Consider the following 19,982-nt stretch of genomic DNA (forward strand, 5'->3'; position numbering starts at 1 on the left):
CTTTGTCTCACAGTTTCCACTCACACTCACACACACACACACACACACACACAGACACACACACTCTCTCTCTCCACGCTGCGCTGGGCGAGCTGACAGGATGTTAAGTCCAGTTAAACCAGGAGAGGAGGGAGGGAGGGAGACGGGGCGAGCGAGCCTCAGAGAGCATGTAGAGAGAGAGAGAGAGGAGTCAGATCACTGAGACAGGTGAAGTCAGGTGAAGCGTCCGCACTTGTCTGTGGTTGTCGTGGCGACAGCAGGGTGAAGGATGTGCCGGTTAGTCACCGTGGCGACAGAGAGGACACCTCTACTCGCTCTCTGTGCGACCTTCTGCTCCGTCGCCATGGATCAACGGCAACAACCTCGCCACGGCAACCAGCCAGGGATGATGAATGAGTCCGGAGAGAGGCTGTGACATCACAAGGGGTGGGCGGGGCTAGGGAAGACAGCACGCCAACGACTGTTCTTACAAATATCTTTAAATATATTCTTTCATTTCCAGTTTTTATTTATTGATTTGTTGATTTTTAAGGTGTTTTCTACATTTTTCAGCTCATGTTTTAGAAATATTGATTATATTAAAGATATATGAGGGATTTCACATTTACAATAATATTCAGATTGCATAGATTGATGCAAAGATTATCTCATTCATCTTCATGTTTAATCATTTTGATTTTTATTTATACAAAAGAAAAAGTAAATCTTACAGACTCATGTCCCTATTACAATGCATGCAAGGTTCCATCCTCCTGTTGAACATTGTTTTGTCCACTTCAGATCAGGTGTATTGTTCTGTGGGTTATAAATAAAATTGTGTGTGTGTCTGCAGGTGGTGGTGTCTACGACTGTGAACGTAGACGGCCATGTTCTCGCCGTCTCCGACAACATGTTCGTACACAACAACTCCAAACATGGCCGCAGAGCCCGGAGACTGGACCCGTCTGAAGGTAGGCAGCTGCAGGTCCTCTAATGTCCACGACAGGCTGCTGTGATAAAACTACAACGTCCAGAAACCAAAGGGGACCCAGTACAGAACTCTGAGGAACTCCAGATTTTATCTCTGGAGGATAAAATTAAACCGAGACAGCAGAAACCAGTTTGAGGAGCGTTTGATATCAACAGACACTTAACCTGGTAGGAGGTGGTGGGATGGACTTAAACTTAAACCGCTGTTCATGTCCCAAAAAAAAAAGTTTTTTTTAATGTTCCATATGTAAGTTACGTTTTACTCTTGTACTTTCTACAAGTTTTTAACTTTACATAAGCAAATAAAACCGTTACCCACTGACAGCTCGGAATTCTCAACTCTTTCATTTTATAGAGTTTTCATCGTTTCATCAATATCACTACCCTCATTTTAGATTTTTTCCGCTCTGATCAATCAGTCTGATCAATCAGTCTGATCAATCAGTCTGATCAATCAGTTTGATCAGTCAGTCTGAATGTGGTCGTTACATAAAAGCATCTGAACCAGGGAACCTGAACATCCAGCGAGGGAGGCAGAGAACGGAGCGTAATTTGGTCTTTGAAGAAAAGTCACCCCAGTGGCTTGTGGGTAGGAAGACCAGACGTCTCACCGTCCCCAGAGAGGACAGCGTGTGTGTGTGTGTGTGTGTCTTTTCGCGGGCCGTTCAACCTCTTTAATTGCCCTCCTAATTAAAGACGGTAACCATAGAAACCACCCCTCCCAATCAGAGTGCAGTCCCGTGGGTTTGAACCCTCGCTCTCATTTTACTGTTTCTGCCTGAGTCTCTGTCTGCAGCAGCACTCTGCTTCCTACCACAGATACAGTCCACCAGCTTACAATCTCTGTCCTCAAAGTGGACTGAACCCATTTAGACCTCCAACCTTCGGTCTGTAATCTGGAGTCTTCAAGTTGTGGTTTTCAGCAACAGGAATTTGACAAGGAGTAATCCCAGAGTCTGTCTGCTCTCCAAACAAGGTTTCATCATTAAAAACGAGCACATCATGTTTAATAAGGAAAACACACAAAGTGCAACCATTTACAGCATACTGCCAATTAGCTGATAATGATCCTGATCAGCAAGCATCAGTAATCAATAACCACATTATTAAAACATTAATCCAACTAATAACGTCAGACAACCTTATTAGACATTTACACTGCCTTAGTGAATGTGTAAGTGTTGTTAAGTTGTAACTCTGTGGTGCAAACACTTTTATTTTAGTAATTCATAAAACACAATGTATAATAATTTATGTTATAACGACTTTGGACTTCAATCTGCAAGCTCCTAAAGTTCTTTTCACCCTACAGTTTAATGAATGTGTTGCACCCTTTAACATATAGAACAGTTTGGCAGCTTTATTCTCTCTGGTGCTCTATTTGTTTTTACCAGGAAGAAAATGAATGAGGAAGCATGTGTATAAATTACTGTGTTGTCAGCATAGAAGTGTATTTTTGCTTGTATGTCCTTATCAAAATCAACCGGCACTCACACACAAGTAGAGCAACACCAAACTCAACCAATGATTGCGTCATAAATGCACGCAGACTGATGATGTAATCAGCTGTATCAACACCAGTAGAGATAAAAACAACAGAATCGCCCAAAAAGATATTTAAATAACGTAGAAAACGACTGTAAAAACATGATCTGTTATGTTTATGACTGTTTTGAAGTTTCTGGGTCCCAACAAATGAACTTCCTCACACATGGGGCAGGATGTGCAGTCTTATATTTTACACACAGTGTGCACAGGTGGTGTTCATGAGCTTTACACTGAAATCTGTGAATATGCTCGTACAAACCCACTGTAAGAAGAAAAGGTCAGAGAAAGTTAAGATTAGAAAATGTTCTTGCATGGGGCCCGTTATGTTTGTTGCTTTATTGCTCTGATGTTCTTATCTGCTTTTCGTGGACATAAAACATGCTGCTGCAGGTGATTCGTGTGTTTAGAGTCAACAGAAGAGAAGTGGAGAGCTTGTAGTGAAGCCAGAATCCTACTGTTCAATCAGGAGGTATTAGCACTAGATATTGAAGATACAGAATCTGTTAATATTGTGAGTTAAATCATGACAGATAAACTCCTGGGACTGTTTTTTTTTTTTTGGTTATTGGTATATCAGTCAGCAAGTGAACATTTTGTTCTCAGAGTTAGTTATGTGTTAGAAGCAGGAAAAATGGGCAGCGTGGAATGGGGCACGACTGCGGTCAGAACAGCCTTCCTGAAACCTGCCCGAGCTCTTGGTGGCGGTGTTCACCCAGGTCTGCAGAGGGTCGCGGTCAAAGTATCTTTACCGATCACATAAATTTGTGAGGGACTGCCAAGGCAAGGAAAAGAAATCCGGGTATGACCATGTCAACGGGCAGCGCCGAAGGCTCATTTGATGCAGGTGGCGAGTGAACAAGCATGGGCCCGTGTGGGTCCCCAGATCAACAGGTGACAAGGCTGACTGTAGCTCAATACTGCCCTTGACAACAAGTTAATTGCTGGTTCTGGATAGGAAAGGAGGCTCAGTAACAAACAGTTTGATGCTGGTTCTGAGTAGAAAGCGGGGTCCATAACCGCGTGCCAGAGCAGTCTGTTGGTCTGGAATCAGTCAGGGAGTCCAGTGCTCATAATGCTGATCGGTGTGTGTATTTGGCTGTTAGATGGTGGAGGGTTAGCATAACGAAATGTTTGTTTTCTTGTTAGTTAATGTGTCTGGATAATCCATGAGGGATCGTTATTCTTCATTCAGTATTATTATTTACAGTGTTCATTCAGCTCCGCTGTCTGGCTGAGTTCCTACAGAAACTAAACCGTCAGTAATAGAAGAGAATAGAGGCCAGGTGCTGTAATGTCAGTAAGTCTGAGTGAGATTAACACACACACACACTCACACTCACACACACATACACACACACACACACACACTCACACTCTGTGCTTTCATTTCACTTTATAATTAATCTGCAGCCGCACTTGAAAGACGAGAGAGAAAGTAGTCATTACCGGCTGAGTGAGTGTGAGTGTGTGTGTGTGTGTGTGTGTGAGTGTGTGTGTGTGAGACTTAAAGCGGATAAAAGCCGCGACCCAATTAAATCTCATCCTCAGTGTGTGTGTGTGTGTGTGTGTGTGTGTGTGACCTTCAGTAGTTTACAGTGATGTTAAAATGGTGTCCAACCTGTGGGTCGGGACCCTCACCTTTACAGACATTAAACAAAGATTACATTTAAATCTACTGAAACACTCAGTAATCAGAGTAAACACTTTAATTTCACTCATAGAGCTCATAGATTATGATCCCACACTGTGATCAATGGGAAATATTCATTTACTACACTCAGTGTTTTATTCCAGCTGGATCAGAGATACTCTCATCACAGCCCGAGGTCTCAGTGCTGATAATAAGAGAACAATAACTTTATTTATACAGCATCTTTCATACATGAGACGCAGCTGAGAGTGCTTTACAGTGCGCCATTAAAAACAAAACACAATAAATCAATGTTATTAATAACAGAACATAATAATATTAGATAAAATCCATACACACACATATCTGCCAAAATAGAGTGAGACTGAATAAAAAGGTAAGGGACAGCAGTAAAACAGATAAAAAGCGATAGAGAGCAGGAGAGTCTGAATATGGACGGTAACCAAGTAGCTAAAAGTCTCGCTCATGTTTCGGGCAACTTTGGGAGCAGAACCAGAATCAACGCTGGCTGAGATGTAAGAAGGTGTTATTATACATCATTAAGAGCTCTGAGTTAATCAAACTTAAAATCAGTTATGTAAAGAAACATGGAGTCAGTGCAGTGATGTCTTAACAGACAGCAGAGCTCTGTACGAGCTGAAGCACGGATCATCTGCACTGCTCTGTTCAGACTTTAACAACATTCAGGTGGAAGGATGCTGTGTGTCCCTCCAGATAACCTCGGATCTGGTCTGGAGAGCTCAGACGTGTTTCTCTCTTGTGTTTAGTTTTTCTGTTCAGTCTTCAGTGAGAGCTTCTCCTCACTGCCCCCCAAGACTGACCTCGACTGGGACTTTAGTTTCTTTGGGGCCACGGTTCCCAACCTTTTTCCTGAAGGGATCACTTTTCTATCACTGAGTAAACTAAATGACATATTTTATGGATATTTCATATTATAAACAATGAACCCAAACAGTGAACTCAATAACTGCATGTAAGTTGATTATTTCCTCGTGAATAATTGATCATTATGATTGGCGAAGTGTTTCTCTGATTATTGGATATCATTCTCTGTTATGTATCTGTTTATTTTTTATTACATTTTACAATCAAGAGGCATACCCTAAACAAACATAATGGCCATTGTAGTAGGTTTTCGCTCACAGAGGCGTGAAACCTAGCGCAGAATGTTATGCCCTATATATTTGCTTTCTTCTTTTAAAATCCCCTCTTCAGTAATTCTTACATTTATTTCTTCTCTCCCTCCTCTGGTCGTCTGGTTCTGCTCTTCTTCCAGCAGCCGAACCCCGAAATCCCATGTGTGTCTGACCAGGCTGGCAGGCGAGCCAGCCAGCTCAACATCTGTGCTAGACTTCTTGCGCCTCTAAGTCCAACGGGGTGGAGCCGGCAGACCCGTCATTTAATGATTCTGGATCGAGAAGGAACAACGCTTTCTTTTTACGATCGTGACGTACTGGACTAGCAAGTTACCGAGTCCTTTATTGACAGCACACCCTGAAGAAGAGTAGCGTGGAGATTGTAAGCTAGAACGGATTTACTACGTTGACTATCAGGTGAAAACATATTTGTTCTGAGCCGCTCCAAGAGTTTCTCACTCATTAAAGTCAAAAGATATCATGTCGAAGACCAGCTGAGGATCAATCTGTTCAGAAGTGTAAGTGTAGGTTTGGGAGAGACAGTACACGAGCCGTCCGAAATGTTGTCAAAGAAAATATGAACAGAAGATATCACATCCATTGGACAAGATCTAGAGTGATAAAAAGTGCATGACGGCTATATATAGAGGGAGGGTGGCCTGGGGCGGTTTTAATGCCTGATAAATTGTAACTAGTGGGGTATCAGTGCAAGATGAGGAGGAGACGATCAGTAGATGGTCATCGTTACCATGTGACATTCTGTAAGGCTGTAGGGAGGTTACGGGGTTAGACAGTGAGAGGTCTCACTCTGACAGTATTACCCAGTGAGCCATTGTACCATAATGTATAATGTATATAATGTATTTTATATTGTTCAGGAACCGGTATCAAAGTCCAACACCAGCCCTATACAACGGCCACTGGTCCAGCTGTTATACCAGACTGTAAAACCTTCTGAGACTTCTGTCTCTCTCTCTCTCTCTCTCTGTCTGTCTCTCTGTCTGTCTCTCTGTCTGTCTCTCTGTCCAGTTGATCACCCCTCATGCTATCCGGGTCCAGACTCCTCCCCGTCACATCCCCGGGGTCGTGGAGGTCACGCTGTCCTACAAGTCCAAACAGTTCTGTAAAGGAGCACCGGGACGTTTCGTTTACACAGGTAACAGCCGCACTCTGATTGGCCGAGCTCACAGCCAACCCAAAATAGTCTGTTTGCAGACCACTGTGAACCAGAACTGTTGAGTACAGAGTTTCCTGTGGACAATCTAGGAGTGGTTATGGGGGTTATTGAGGACGCTGAATGCTCGGACCCATACTGTACATTTCTAACATAAAACATTTCAGGTTGCTGACAGCAGACCAATAAGGAGCTATGAGAGTAAATCAGTCACATTTGACTCTGATACTACGACTGAATACTATAACTGCTCTTCATATAGTTGATTTATGTCACACAGGAGCTCCGCCCACATCGACCAGAGACACTAAAAATAACCCAAAAAGCATGATGCAGCAGTTTTAAGGAACTTTTCCAACTGGTTTCACCCAAAAGAGGTCGTCCTGAAGACAGGAAGTGACGTACAGTTTGGAGGACATTTCCTCCCTCCGTCTTTCCCTCTGCAGCAGATCAGTGGAGGTGTTTGATTTCACACTGCTGTCAGAGTAATTACACACATTTAAATCCCATTAACCCTCACACGGAGCCTGTGGACCTTCCTGTTAATGACCTCTGAGCGCACACACACACACAGTCCTGTGACGTCAACAGTCACATGACCTTCACTTTCATACAGCAGCTGCTTTCACACCTCAGTGCTTCAGAGCAGTTTGTCCCGCTCACCTCCACCCTGCAACTCGCTGCTCCCAGCATGCATCACTCCTTCCACACAGCAGAGAACAGAGGCAGAGAAATAAATACGACTAAACAAAAATGCAAAGTTTGTCAACTCGTCTAAAAGTAAGAAAGTGCTTAGAAAACAGTGTAGATGAATAATGTTGGAATGCTCCTGAATGGACAAAGTATGGACAATAACTTAGCCAACTGTTAGCTAAGCTAACTGACTCAACGCCGGGATGGCGGGAGAGAACTGTCAGCAACGTGAACCAGAAATGTTGAGTACAAAGTTTAATGTTAGAAATGTACTGCCCCCCGACCCTGCACTAATGCCCCCTGTCCCTGCAACCAATGCCCCCCCAGAGTCCTCTTTGCCCACCTTTAGAAGTCCAACATTTGGTTCCTGCTTTGGGATTCTAGCAGCTGATTTCAGTCTTGACCATCGAACCTCACGCAGCTCATCAGCTAGAGATTGATCAGAGACAATGATTGATCGGGGACAGAGTTGATCAGAGACAGAGGTTGATCAGAGACAGAATTGGTCAGGGACAGAGATTGATCAGGGACAGAGATTGATCAGGGACAGAGATTGATCAGGGACAGAGGTTGGTGGAGCTGAACAGAAAATATTAAACTAGGAACTCTGTGAATGACCTTGGTACTGTCTGTTTAAATACTCAAATAAAGTAATTTATCATCTGCAAAATATATTTAATTTGGTTCAATTTAATGATGTTGTATTGATGTATTAATGTGTATTGATACAGGAGGTGGAACTGATTTTAAGAACTTTATATCGTAGTTTTATCTTTAACAGTGCTTTATATTTTATTATTTATTTAGTTTATTTGGATGTCCAACTTACTGTAAAGTGAGCTGTGACTGTAACTGTAGTGGAGGAGACGTTTAAAGGTATAAAACACTTCAGTAAATGTATTCAGTTACTTGTGCAGTCAGACTCAGCGCTGATCTCTACGACTGCACTTGAACACATCGCACTGGGCGGGGTCATCTCTCTGATGACATCACACAGCGAGCAGATAAAATGTGTTAATACGAGTCGTCAAGCAGACAGACAGCTCCATGAAATTTCAATGAGCATTGACCGGAGAGTATTGATCGTTCCAAGGCCTCCTCTCTGACCCCCCCCCCCCCCGCCCCACACACACACACACACACACAATACGACACCACATTGTCTCTCCTCTAAATACTGTATTGACTTCTTGTACTGTAAGACGTGACTCCCTGTCTGTCTGTCTGTCTGTCTGTCTGATACTCAACTTACTCGACTATCAGCAGTGAAACTTTTCATTGATGCAGAAAATGAAATAATGTTTATTTTCTATAAAGTAAAATGTATTAATCCATAAAAACCTGCAGGTTTTGCACAGTTTTGAGGAACTTTGAGCTGCAACAAATAATAAATAAATATGATAAAAATGTCAATATGGCCGAGTGCAATATGTAAATTACAGACTAAAGAGGAGAACTTTCATTCCCACTCATCATATGTGACAAAATATCATTCAGAATAATCACAATATGATGTTTTTACCATATCTGCAGCTCCAGTTGGACTCCTTCTACTAAACTAAACTTTATTATCGATACATATAGATCCAGATTATTAATACAGAATATAACAGAGTCAGTCCTGTTGACTGAAGCTGTCACAAACATATATAGTGTCTCATTATGGAGCTCAAATTGTTTCTCATATTTAGGAAGAATATTGGATTCTGGTAACCAAACTGCCTTTTCTCACTTAAGTAACATTGCAAGAATCCGACACATCCTGTTACAGACCGATGCAGAACAACTTGTTCATACATTTTTTACCTCTAGGCTGGATTACTGTGACTCCTTATTATCAGCTGATTATGCAACCGAACGGGGCTCAGCAGCCTCCCAGTGAACACAACCTCCGAGACAGACAGAGGACAGTAAGACAACAGCGGTACCGACGTGATTTACTGGACTTGTTGCTAAAAGACGCTAACTATCGGTAACCGTAATGTTAGATGCTGTTAGCTAGTTAGCTCTTGCACCTTACGTTAGCTGACTTAGCCCAGGGTGGCAGAAGCCAAATCTGGCAGTAAAACCACCTCAGTCCTTTATTCCCTGCAGTCAAACTGTCCTCCGTCAGTATCAGATGCTGCATTCAGTACCAGTCTGAACCTGTTGTTCACTGGGAGCTCCCAGTCCGACAGAGACCAGTTGGCTGGGACGTTAATTATATATAAACTGAAGCAAAGGCGCTGTGATTTTGTTTCATGTGTACTTTAAGGACAAAAATGAAAGACACTGAAGATCAGTTTAAGTTTGATCCATAAAGACTTTTAAAGACGACAGACTGCAGGTGAACAGACACACAGGTGATAATAAACTGTCTACAACACAAGGTCACACACCACCACCACACACACACACACACACACACAGCAGGCTGTAGATAACACAGACATCTGGAGAGCTAACACACTCTTATAACTGCTGCTTGTTCCGCCCTGTGAGCCTTCAAGGACTGAACACACACACTCACACTCTGTTTGTGATGTATAGAGTCAGTCTAAAGCTTGTTAAACGCAGCTCAACCAAGACGGGATTATGATTCATGCACTACACACACACACACACAAACTTTGTGCTCTGCTGCGTTCACTGACGCTCTGATTTATCGCCTCCCCACCAGTTTGAACTGTAAATGATGTGAGAGGAGAAGAAGAAGAAGTGTGTCAGATTGAAAGTGACCAATCAGAGATCAGAGTGGTTGACTTCCTCATTGGAGTTTTTTGGGGGGAAATCTTGTGGGATTGTTGTTGTTGCTAAGCAACAGGACTTTAATGATGTTCCACCAGCTGTTATGTGTTTTTGTTCTCCAGCTGAAACCAGTAAACTGACCAGTTACACACAGGAAACCAGCGCATCCAGACACTGTTTTCTTTCAATGGTCTTTTTATTGATGACAAAGTATGTATAAGACAATCACTGTACAGGAAGACCAGACACTGTATTAATATTTATGTTTACTCTGATTACCCATAAGCCCCCTCTCTGTATATAAGCACATGGTTAATGTTTAACACGCCACAAAATATACTATTCCTGCTGTAAGTTAAAGGTTCTCTACACAATGACAGTTACATACAGAAGCTTTAAATAAAAGAATAAAATTAGCCTGATGACTGATCGATGACTGTGACCATAACTTTCTGATAGCTGATCAATCAATTTCTCGCCCTCAGCCTTAAACGAACCCACTATAGACTACGGCTTCCAGAGGTTACAGAAGGTCATCCCTCGTCACCCCGGAGACCCCGAGAGACTGCCCAAGGTACCACACACACACACACACACACACACACACTCAGACAAACAATCGTTTTAAACAAACACAGACACAATCACTGATTATTGTTGCTGTTTTTTCCATCAGTCTGTGTTCTGGTTGGCTGCTCAGAGAGCTGATAATCATCTACACACACACACACACACACACAGATTTCTCGGTCAAAATGTTTCTCCGAACAATCAAACAATCAGACGTCGGTTTGTTTCACTGATGGAAATCTACAACGTACAATCATATTTTACAGCAGTGGTTCCCAACCTGAGGTCACGGCCCCACGCAGGGTCACAGGCAGAGGTTGTGTTAGGCCCGATCCGATGAACAGAGACGGTACTGAGCTTCACTTCAGACGGGGTGATAGCTGAGGTTGCTAACAGCTAGAAGAGAACTGGGTCCTTCATTCCTTTTGGAAGATGAGATTCATTTCTGTGGATGACTTTATTTATTATTGATTAAAGGTTGAATTAATGTTGATTAATGGTGACTTTACATGCAGGTTGCCTGTGGAGTTACTGATGGTTGAGGTGAGGTACACTAGTGTCAGCTGTAACCAGCGTTAAGAAAGCTGCTCAGTGGAGTCAGACACTTCCTGTTGTAAAGGAATAACCTCAATGAAAACCCTGAGCACGCTCAGTAGAGACTGCTGACTTCCTGTCAGCCCTCCGTTAACCTGAATGTGGATAAATAATTTAATCTTATGGATTTTCTAGACTTTAATGTTAGTCCACTGATTCTTTCACAATGCATTATGGGAAAAAGTCTGTTTGGGTCAGTGCGCATCACGTGACGGACGATATCGCTGTAATTACACAGTTCAGCCAGTCTGTCGGCCCGGCGCCGACAGACTCAGAACCTGAGAACCTGCAGTAAAAGGGACATAACAAAGAAATATATATAGTTCTCTATCAGAATGTAAAGACCTGGACCTGGTCCTGGATCAGTAGCTGGCGGTCTGACGCTAACTGCAGCAGAATCAATGAGAATGACAGTAAACCAGATCCGGACTGAAGGAGGTCTGTGAACTGACACGCTGTTAGCTACGTAATGAAAACCACCATCTTTAATAATTCATCTGCAGTGCTTTTATTCAATTACCCACGATGCCTTGTGCTCAGCAGAGCGACCACAGGAAGTCTAATAACTGGAAGTAATCCTCTGAACCTTTATTGATCCGCTGTTTACACTCTGAGGTCCTGGTTTCACAAACCTGGTTAAATCCTCGTGTCTACAAACAGGACACGATCGATCACTGGAGCCTCGGTTCAGATACAGAAACTGATCCTGGACCAGGTTCTAGACTGAACTCTTTCTATGTTGGCAGCCATCTTAGACTGAACCTGTGAGCACCAACCAGGATGATATTCAGTCGCAGCTTCAGCAGTTTAATGGTTCTGGTTCTGGTTAGTGCAGGTGTACGTTGATGATATTGATCCGTCTGAAGGTCCCACTGCACTGGGGGGAGGAACAAAGACGTATTTTATTTCATGTTAGATATTAAATGTCTTTAATGTAGGACTATCCAACTAGAAGAATGTGATAGTACTATTGGTTGCACTGCTGCGAAGGTATCGGCACCTGGGCCTGTGGTACCGCCAGAAAGGCCTCATAGAGTCCCAGTGGTTGACTGGTAGAGCACGTTGGTGCGCCTGTGGAGAGGCAGCGTGTTTCAATAACTAGCGTAGGAAAGGTCTGTCTGCAGCAGCATGTACTGTATGTGTATGTACAGTACAGAGCTCAACACCAGCTTCATCTGTGCAGAGTGCGTCTGCAGAGTGAGTGCAGACAGCAGCTGTTATGAATTGGTGCTATACAAATAAAAGTTTTGCTTTTTTTACCAACACACTCACACACACACACACACACACACACAGACTAATACACACACACACACACACACATACTAACACACACACACACACAGGGCTTATACAAACAGAGATGGTGAGTGGGATGAGGCACACGTAGCAGCGGTGCGAGAGCAGTTAGGGTTCGGCTGCCTTGCCGGCGCCGCTGAATCCATACAGCGGCTCTAAATCACCTAAAATCTGCTTTAAAGTCGTTTTAGGTTGTTAAATGTTTTAATGTAAGAATGAAACACAAGGAACAAGAGATAATTCATACAAACACACACACCAACACAGCGTAAGAGATGATTGAAATGAATGAAATGGAAAGGTAAAATCCAGTGTGTTGTGTGAGTGTGTGGTGTTGTGGTGGTGTGTGTGTGTGGGTGTGAGTGTGTGAGTGGTGTGTGTGTGTGTGTGGCTGTGTGTAATAAACCCATGGCAAACAGGGAGGTTGAAACAGTCAAATCAGTTAATCAGTGAGTGCAGCCATGTTGGCAGAAAGGAGATTGGCACACACACACACACACACACACATATTATCGAGCTTCTCCTTATAGATTAATAAAAAAGAATATCACCTCTCGTGTTTTTGCCGTGTTTGACACATGGTGTATTTTCTGGTTGGTTCACAGGAAACCCATTTTCAGATTCTCTGAGAGAGAAAGGAACTAATTAAAAGTTACGTCACAGGCTGGATATAAATCCCGGAGCAGCTGATTGGTTGTCAAAAAAACAGTAATAAAACTGTCAGCTTGCGCCAAGAAATACAGTCAAATAACAAAAATAATCTCATAAAATTACAGTAATTTCCGATAATTAAAATAAAATTTTTTAGCTTTAATTTAACTTAAAATCTTTTAAGTTTGAAAGATATACAGTGTAAAACAATGATCTATAAATACAGGTGAACTCTGCTATAATACATGAATCCAGACTTACATTTACAGCAGAGTGCTGTTTTATTGGAATTGGTATTATTTTAATGTGAATGTTAAAAGTTATAGATACTGTAATAAAAGTCATTATCTGTGAAAATTACAGTAATTATTGCCTGTTACACTGATAAAAACTGTATTTGGACAGTTTACCAATGCTTATACACGGAATTAACAAAAATTATATTCAACTTCCATCATTATACAAGATTATGTCTGTCAGTTAACATAACTAATCCATTAAAGTTACACAACTAAAACAAATTTAACACAATCTTATAAATTATTAACAGTATTAAACTGGAGTTTAACAGTTTATTCTATTAAATAAACAGTAAATATAAATTATAGATTTCCAAATTTATTTTAATCTTTTATGTGAAAAAAGGACATGTTCTTTAAATAAACAGTAATTTAGTGATTAACAGACTTCATTTATAAAATACATAAAAATCCTGTAAAATATTGTAAACTTACAGATTTTTTTTACAGTGTAGTGTCGATGATGTCAGTGTAAATCATTAAAAAAAATTATGTATGTATGAATAATTAAAGATAATTCACCTTCCTGCTTCACTAAAACTGGAATCTTTCAGTTTATGACTTTTATAACATTTTTTGTGAAGCTCTTAGTAACGTAGATTTTTAAAGTTCTGAACATAAAAGTTCTTATTGTTGTTAGCAGCCACAGAGGCTGCTGATTGGTTGCTGCAGGATGTCATGTGACCCAGGAGAAACCAATGAGTCTTTAAGGTTTTTAATAAAGTGATGAGACAATTGATTAATCTTTAATTGTTGGGCCTGAGTGTCTTAAAGAATAACACAGAATAAAATTATGTTTCTTTGTTGTTGATGTCGGCATTAAATATCTTCCGTCTTCCATCAGACAGATTTTATTATTTATTAACGTTGTTCTGATTGTAATTATTAACGACGTCGCGTTTATGAAGCTTCATTTCCTGCTGCTGAAGGAGTGTGTGTGTGTGTGTGTGTGTGGGCTTTAAAGAATAATTGGTTTCCTCCTCAGTGATGACATCCCAACCTCCAGCTCTATCGCTGTGGTAACCCCGTTAATGTGTGTGTGTGTGTGTGGGAGAGAGAGGTGCTTGTCATCTCGCTGCGTAACAGTGAAACACTTGTAATAATAAGGCTTTCATTTGTCACTATGTGTGTGTGTGTGTGTGTATGTGTGTGTGTGTGTGTGTGCGTGCGTGAATAAATCTGCTCTCACACTGTGACACACTCCAACGTCGCTCTGCATAAACGAGCAGATTAAAGGCGATCAGAGGCTGAAAGCTACTTCACTGAAATGACTTCCTCTCAGCACAACACACTCAGTAACACACACACACACTCTCTCACACACTCACACACACAGTAACACACACTCACTCTCTCACACACTCAGTAATACACACACACACACTCTGATGTAATAATCAGCTCATACATTTGTTTGATGAAAGAATAAAAAGAGATAACAGCAGAGACAAAAGAGGAAACACAAGGTTAAAAGAGGAAATAACTGATAGAAAAGAGCAAACAGATAGAAATGTAGAAATGTTTGTACACATTGATATATATTTTATTATATTATATTATATTTATATATTATGTTATATATTATATTATATTATGTTATATATTATATTATATTATGTTATATATATTATAAACGTGAGTTCTGTGATGATCGGTCCAACGGTTGTTTACTGATGTCTGTTTATGTGCGGAGCCACGCCCCCTCTGAAGCTCATTGGTCAATATGTTGAAAACTAAATAAGAAATCAATAAGCTTTATGCAACTATTGATCAGCTCCGACCGATGATGATCCACAGAAGGTTTGGTAGCAGTCGGACAGACGGTTCAGGAGGAGACAGCAGGAAATGTCAGAAATGAGTCGAGCACATTGAACGAGAAACAAACACATTTAGTTGTGAATGAACAGCGATAACTTTTTAATTCCTCCAAACAGACGCTGCCAAAGCGCCGCTATACACAGATCAATAGTTTGAGCTTAGAACGGGATGAGTCTTTTTTTGTAATTTATTGGCATTAATAATTGAACCACCATTACGGTGTGAGGGGGCATGGTTGCGTGATGTTTGGGCTTTAATCACAGCGCCACCGTCTGGTCGACTCCCACTTATCATTTCCTGTTATTGGACCAAGTTTAATGTTTCTACATCATTCCAGATCATAATAATAATAATAATAATAATAATAATAAAAAGAAGACGAAGAAGAGAAAATAAAAAAGGAAGTAAAGGAAATAAAAGGAAACCATGGAGGGTAAGAGGAGATGGATGCAGAGTGATGGAGGGCTGAGGGGGCGGGGTTAATTGAAGAAGTTTGTAATGAAAAGCAGCAGATTAACTGAGAGCGTGTTTAATTAAGATAAAGACTCAACGAAGCATTGTTCTGTTCTGCTGCCTGATTACACACACACGTACACAGGCAGTGTACGTGTGTGTGTGTGTGTGTGTGTGTGTGTGTGTGTGTGCGCTCTGTGAAGTGTAACTGAGCTCTGATTAGAATAAACACTGTTTAATAGTATCAGCTCCATCAGGTCAACAACCACACACACTGAGGGTTTCCATCCCCGTTCATTCACATTCTCACTGCTGCAGTAAGAGCCCAGAATAACTGATTTAATATCAATAAACGGATCAATACTATGCTGAAACAATGACATCATGATGGAGATTTATGGTCTGTCTGACGACGAAAAGCACACAGCTTTTAAAATGCTTGTTTTCTGAATGGAGTTTGGTTGATCGGGGCTATGCTAACAGACACACAGACTGTGGTCTTATTGTGGCGGGTTGTGTACTTCCTGTTTGATGAGTTCCTCTCTCTGTTGCAGGAGGTGCTGTTGAAGAGGGCAGCCGACCTGGTGGAGGCGCTCTACGGGATGCCTCACAACAACCAGGTAACCTGCACAGCTGCCTGACTGCTACAGTCTGTTCTTCCCACAGCAAATACAACAGAACCCTGTACAGTGAGACAGATTCTATTATATTCAGGTCAGTTCCTCTGTCATTTAACACGAACGGAGGCACGGACGCTCATTTCTGACAATTATTATTCTCATTACGTTCAATTAAAATAACCAAACACACACAACACACACTAAAACATCAACAAAGCATCCAAACATCCACATCATAAAAAATTATAACAATACACATACACACACCACACTACACAAACACATACAACACAACACGACAACAAACACGTTTCTACTACTCAGTAGATCCTGGGTTCAAAAACTAACTCCTGATAGATATAAAATAGGTCTGTAGAATCATAAGAAATATGGACGAAAGTTGTAAGGCCGGTCACTATGCGAATTGCGATTTTTATTTACAAACTAACATCAATACCGCTACCTCGGACAGACTTAGATACGACGATCATCCTAAACCATGTTAAAACACACTTACACACATTAATGAATTGCCAACACACCCACACACAACACACACAGCACACACAACGACATCACTTCGTGGCAAGTATTTCATGTACATGAAAAAATGTGTAGTCGAGTTACATATCTGTATACTCGCATGACAGGTACAAGGCCATCAGAGGTGTATATAAGTTCGAGGTGTAGTAGAAGGTTAAAGTTAAATATATCATTTTTTGTCCTTTTTGCCAGTAACATCATTCCCGACGTTGCTGACAAATGGACCGCCCTTGCGGGCACTTAGAGATAGCCAATCAGAGTATTGTGGTAATGTTGTGTGTGTAGTTGTTGTGTGATGTGTGGTGTTGATGTAGATGATGTTGTCTCTGCAGAGATATATATGATAGCATGATTATGTTACGGTATGTAGAGGATAGAACATGGTGGATAGATAGATGTGATAGATGTGCTCCGCTTTAAATTCACTATATTTGCCAGACGCATTAAAAAGTTCACTCATCACAGCAGATGAATAAGTTAGCTTTAACATACCTCAATGTTCTTAATGCCAATGTTAGTTCCCATTATATTTAACACTCAAATACTTGACTTGCAATAACAGAATATTGGTTTTGACAGATTAACTTTATCCACTACATGTTTCCCCAATAATATAACTGCGTACAGTGGTGTATCACCACATCGTCTACTCTCAAGATAATAATAGTATCATTTTGCCATCATTTTTATATATTATAATATACTATTATATATAATAATAATAGAATTTGAATTTAATAGGGAAAATTAGTTTATCGATGAATGTTTTCACTTTACAAAACGTTGTAATCTCAGATAATAAAATGATGTAAAATTTTGTTTGGTTTATATGTCAAGACTTAATGATCAATGTTCCTCAGATATTTCAGTCCACTATTGTAATATGGAGTTTTTATATAGACATGAAACGTATTTATTATTTAATATTTTAAATTACAATATAAATTATAATGAAATTTTTATAATTTAACTACTGGTATTTAACTCTATTATTTAATTGACTAGGAATTCCTCCTGTTTGAAATGACGGTTTCATATTATATTCTATATGGCTTGTATTATATTAATTATTTGAATAAAATTATGGATTAATTTTATATATATTTTATATTAATTATTAATCTTTGCTAAGCGCACTGGTAAGTTGACCAAATGACCACAATATAAGTTCTGGTCTGATACTGCTCCCTGAGTAAATGAGTTCTTATCAATAGGATCGAGTTGAGATCAAGGTGTTAATCTTCTCTCTTATCGTCTTGACACCATGGATGCCACTCGTGCAGTGACCGTTACAGTCAAAATCATCTAAAAATTACATATAAAGCCCCTTCCTCCACGCTACACAACACTCACACACACACAACTAAAACTACAACACTACAAGCAGACAGTGCTCCGTGTATGTAAAAGTTAAGAGCCGTGGCAATTAAAGCAGCATGTTTATGGTATACTTGATGATTGGGCCTGTCTCTGACTTTACAAACAATTTCGCAAATTTAGTCGTTAGAACAGGATAGCTCAAGTTGATGGAATAATATGATGATAGTTCAAGATTCACTGTAATGTGTGTGATTTTTGTGTTAGTGTCAGAGGTGGTGATAATAAGATTTCACACATGAGAAAGTCATCCATAAGCAAGTCTAAGATCCTATACTATCCAGGTTCAAGCAATGTCCCAGGTGACAGTCAAGTCAAGTCAAGACAGTAGATAATATATATAAGCTGTGTGACAAACCGGTACGATATAAATGCTGGTAAGCTCATGTTTTCTTGCATAGTATTCATTAAATACACAGGGTAACATGGTGCAATTAAAATTATGGTGGTGGTTGTGAGAGTTCAAAAATAAGTGTAAACTATTTTGAAAATGGTTGTCTCATGTTCTCTATATTCTAAGCTGATCAATGGGCTGTATATATCTTCTTAACTACACTTCGTCACTAGTTCCTGTGACTTATATACAAGTGTGTTGGATAAAGTAAAACCCAGGACATGTATTAGGCTGCATTGAACATCATGAATTAATGTACAACTGTCCAGACATGACAATTACGCACGCTCATATAAGTGAGCTTCAGATGCCCGCGCTAGCTATGCCAGACCGCGGTAGGCTTTATATTGGAATTGTTTCAGCTGTAGCATTGTACTAGGGCTGCAACTAACATTATTTTTTTGGGCTGTCCACTAATCTTATCGATTTATTTTTTTTTTTTGTTTAGTTTATTTTAGTTCCAGCGATTATTTTTGGCATTTTTATTTTTTTTTGCAGCTATACTAAAATAGAACAAAACAGAAATATGGCATCATTTCAGTCTTGTGCATCATGTTTTTTTTTATCACAGTGTAATACCTAAATACCAAATTATTACTGGAATCTTTTTCATTGATTAAATATCTTACAAAGTTTAATTATTAAATATGCTGCCAGGAAATTATAGATTACCGACTGGAACCCATGAAGAGTGAGCTAAACTATATTATTAAATGATCCCAAGTCATGGAACAATAATTACTGTGTGTAACTAATTTAAATATATAAATATATAATACTTTTAATAGAATATAAGCTTTTTTTTGATGCTAACTGGCTCAGCGCTTCAAGTGTTGTTATAAGAAGTAGCGCAATTCCCTTTGGGGGAAAGCAAGCTGTGGCGTAAAATGTTGCGTAAGGTGGTGAGTGGGACGAGCCGAGGTTGAGGAGGCGAGCGAGGCTTGGCGGGGAGCGAGCGAGAAGAGGAAGAAGTGATGTGACGCAGCGCAAGATTATGCAAGAGAGCGTGCAGGAGTAGGTTAGAAGAAGTCCTCATGAAACCAGATTATTTCTATCAATTGGGAACATTCATTTTTGCTAGTGTCAGGCAGCATCTATCCGTTAGTTCCCATCCTATCGTAGTGGCATGCCTATAGCTTCCGTTCCATCATACAACCAAATGCCAGACAGGTGGAATGGTGGCGTCATTTGGGTATAACGATTACCAAGGTTGCCAGGTTACAAACCACAGGCAAAGAACAGGAAATACAAATCCAAAAATAATTTATTTTTTCGATTAACTCACACATTAAATAAAAGACAGGACAATGACTTGTCGAGTCATTTCATGGGCAAAGTTTTAAGTCAAGATCTCAAGTCATGAACTAGCATATGTCCTCAAAGTCAGTCTCAAGTCTTTTATCTACTGTTAATTCAGAGTCAAGTCACAGAGTCCTCCAATCTGGCGACTTAAGTCTGACTCGTAG

At 40.4% G+C, this 19,982-nt stretch overlaps 1 protein-coding gene across 1 annotated transcript in view; it reads left to right on the top strand.

The window, feature by feature from the left end:
• Nucleotides 1-19,982, top strand: part of LOC118333229 (transcription factor COE3-like) — a 46,703-nt gene that overhangs the window by 24,259 nt on the left and 2,462 nt on the right. Inside the window, exons 8-12 of the mRNA XM_035668782.1 lie at nucleotides 833-950; nucleotides 4,949-5,022; nucleotides 6,334-6,460; nucleotides 10,384-10,472; nucleotides 16,137-16,202. Of these exons, the coding sequence (XP_035524675.1) occupies nucleotides 833-950; nucleotides 4,949-5,022; nucleotides 6,334-6,460; nucleotides 10,384-10,472; nucleotides 16,137-16,202 (474 nt within the window). The remainder of the gene's footprint in view (nucleotides 1-832; nucleotides 951-4,948; nucleotides 5,023-6,333; nucleotides 6,461-10,383; nucleotides 10,473-16,136; nucleotides 16,203-19,982) is intronic.

This window comes from Morone saxatilis, unplaced genomic scaffold (assembly GCF_004916995.1).
Source record: "Morone saxatilis isolate NCDOM2014 unplaced genomic scaffold, NCSU_SB_2.0 Contig1, whole genome shotgun sequence".
NCBI classification, from domain to species: domain Eukaryota; kingdom Metazoa; phylum Chordata; class Actinopteri; family Moronidae; genus Morone; species Morone saxatilis.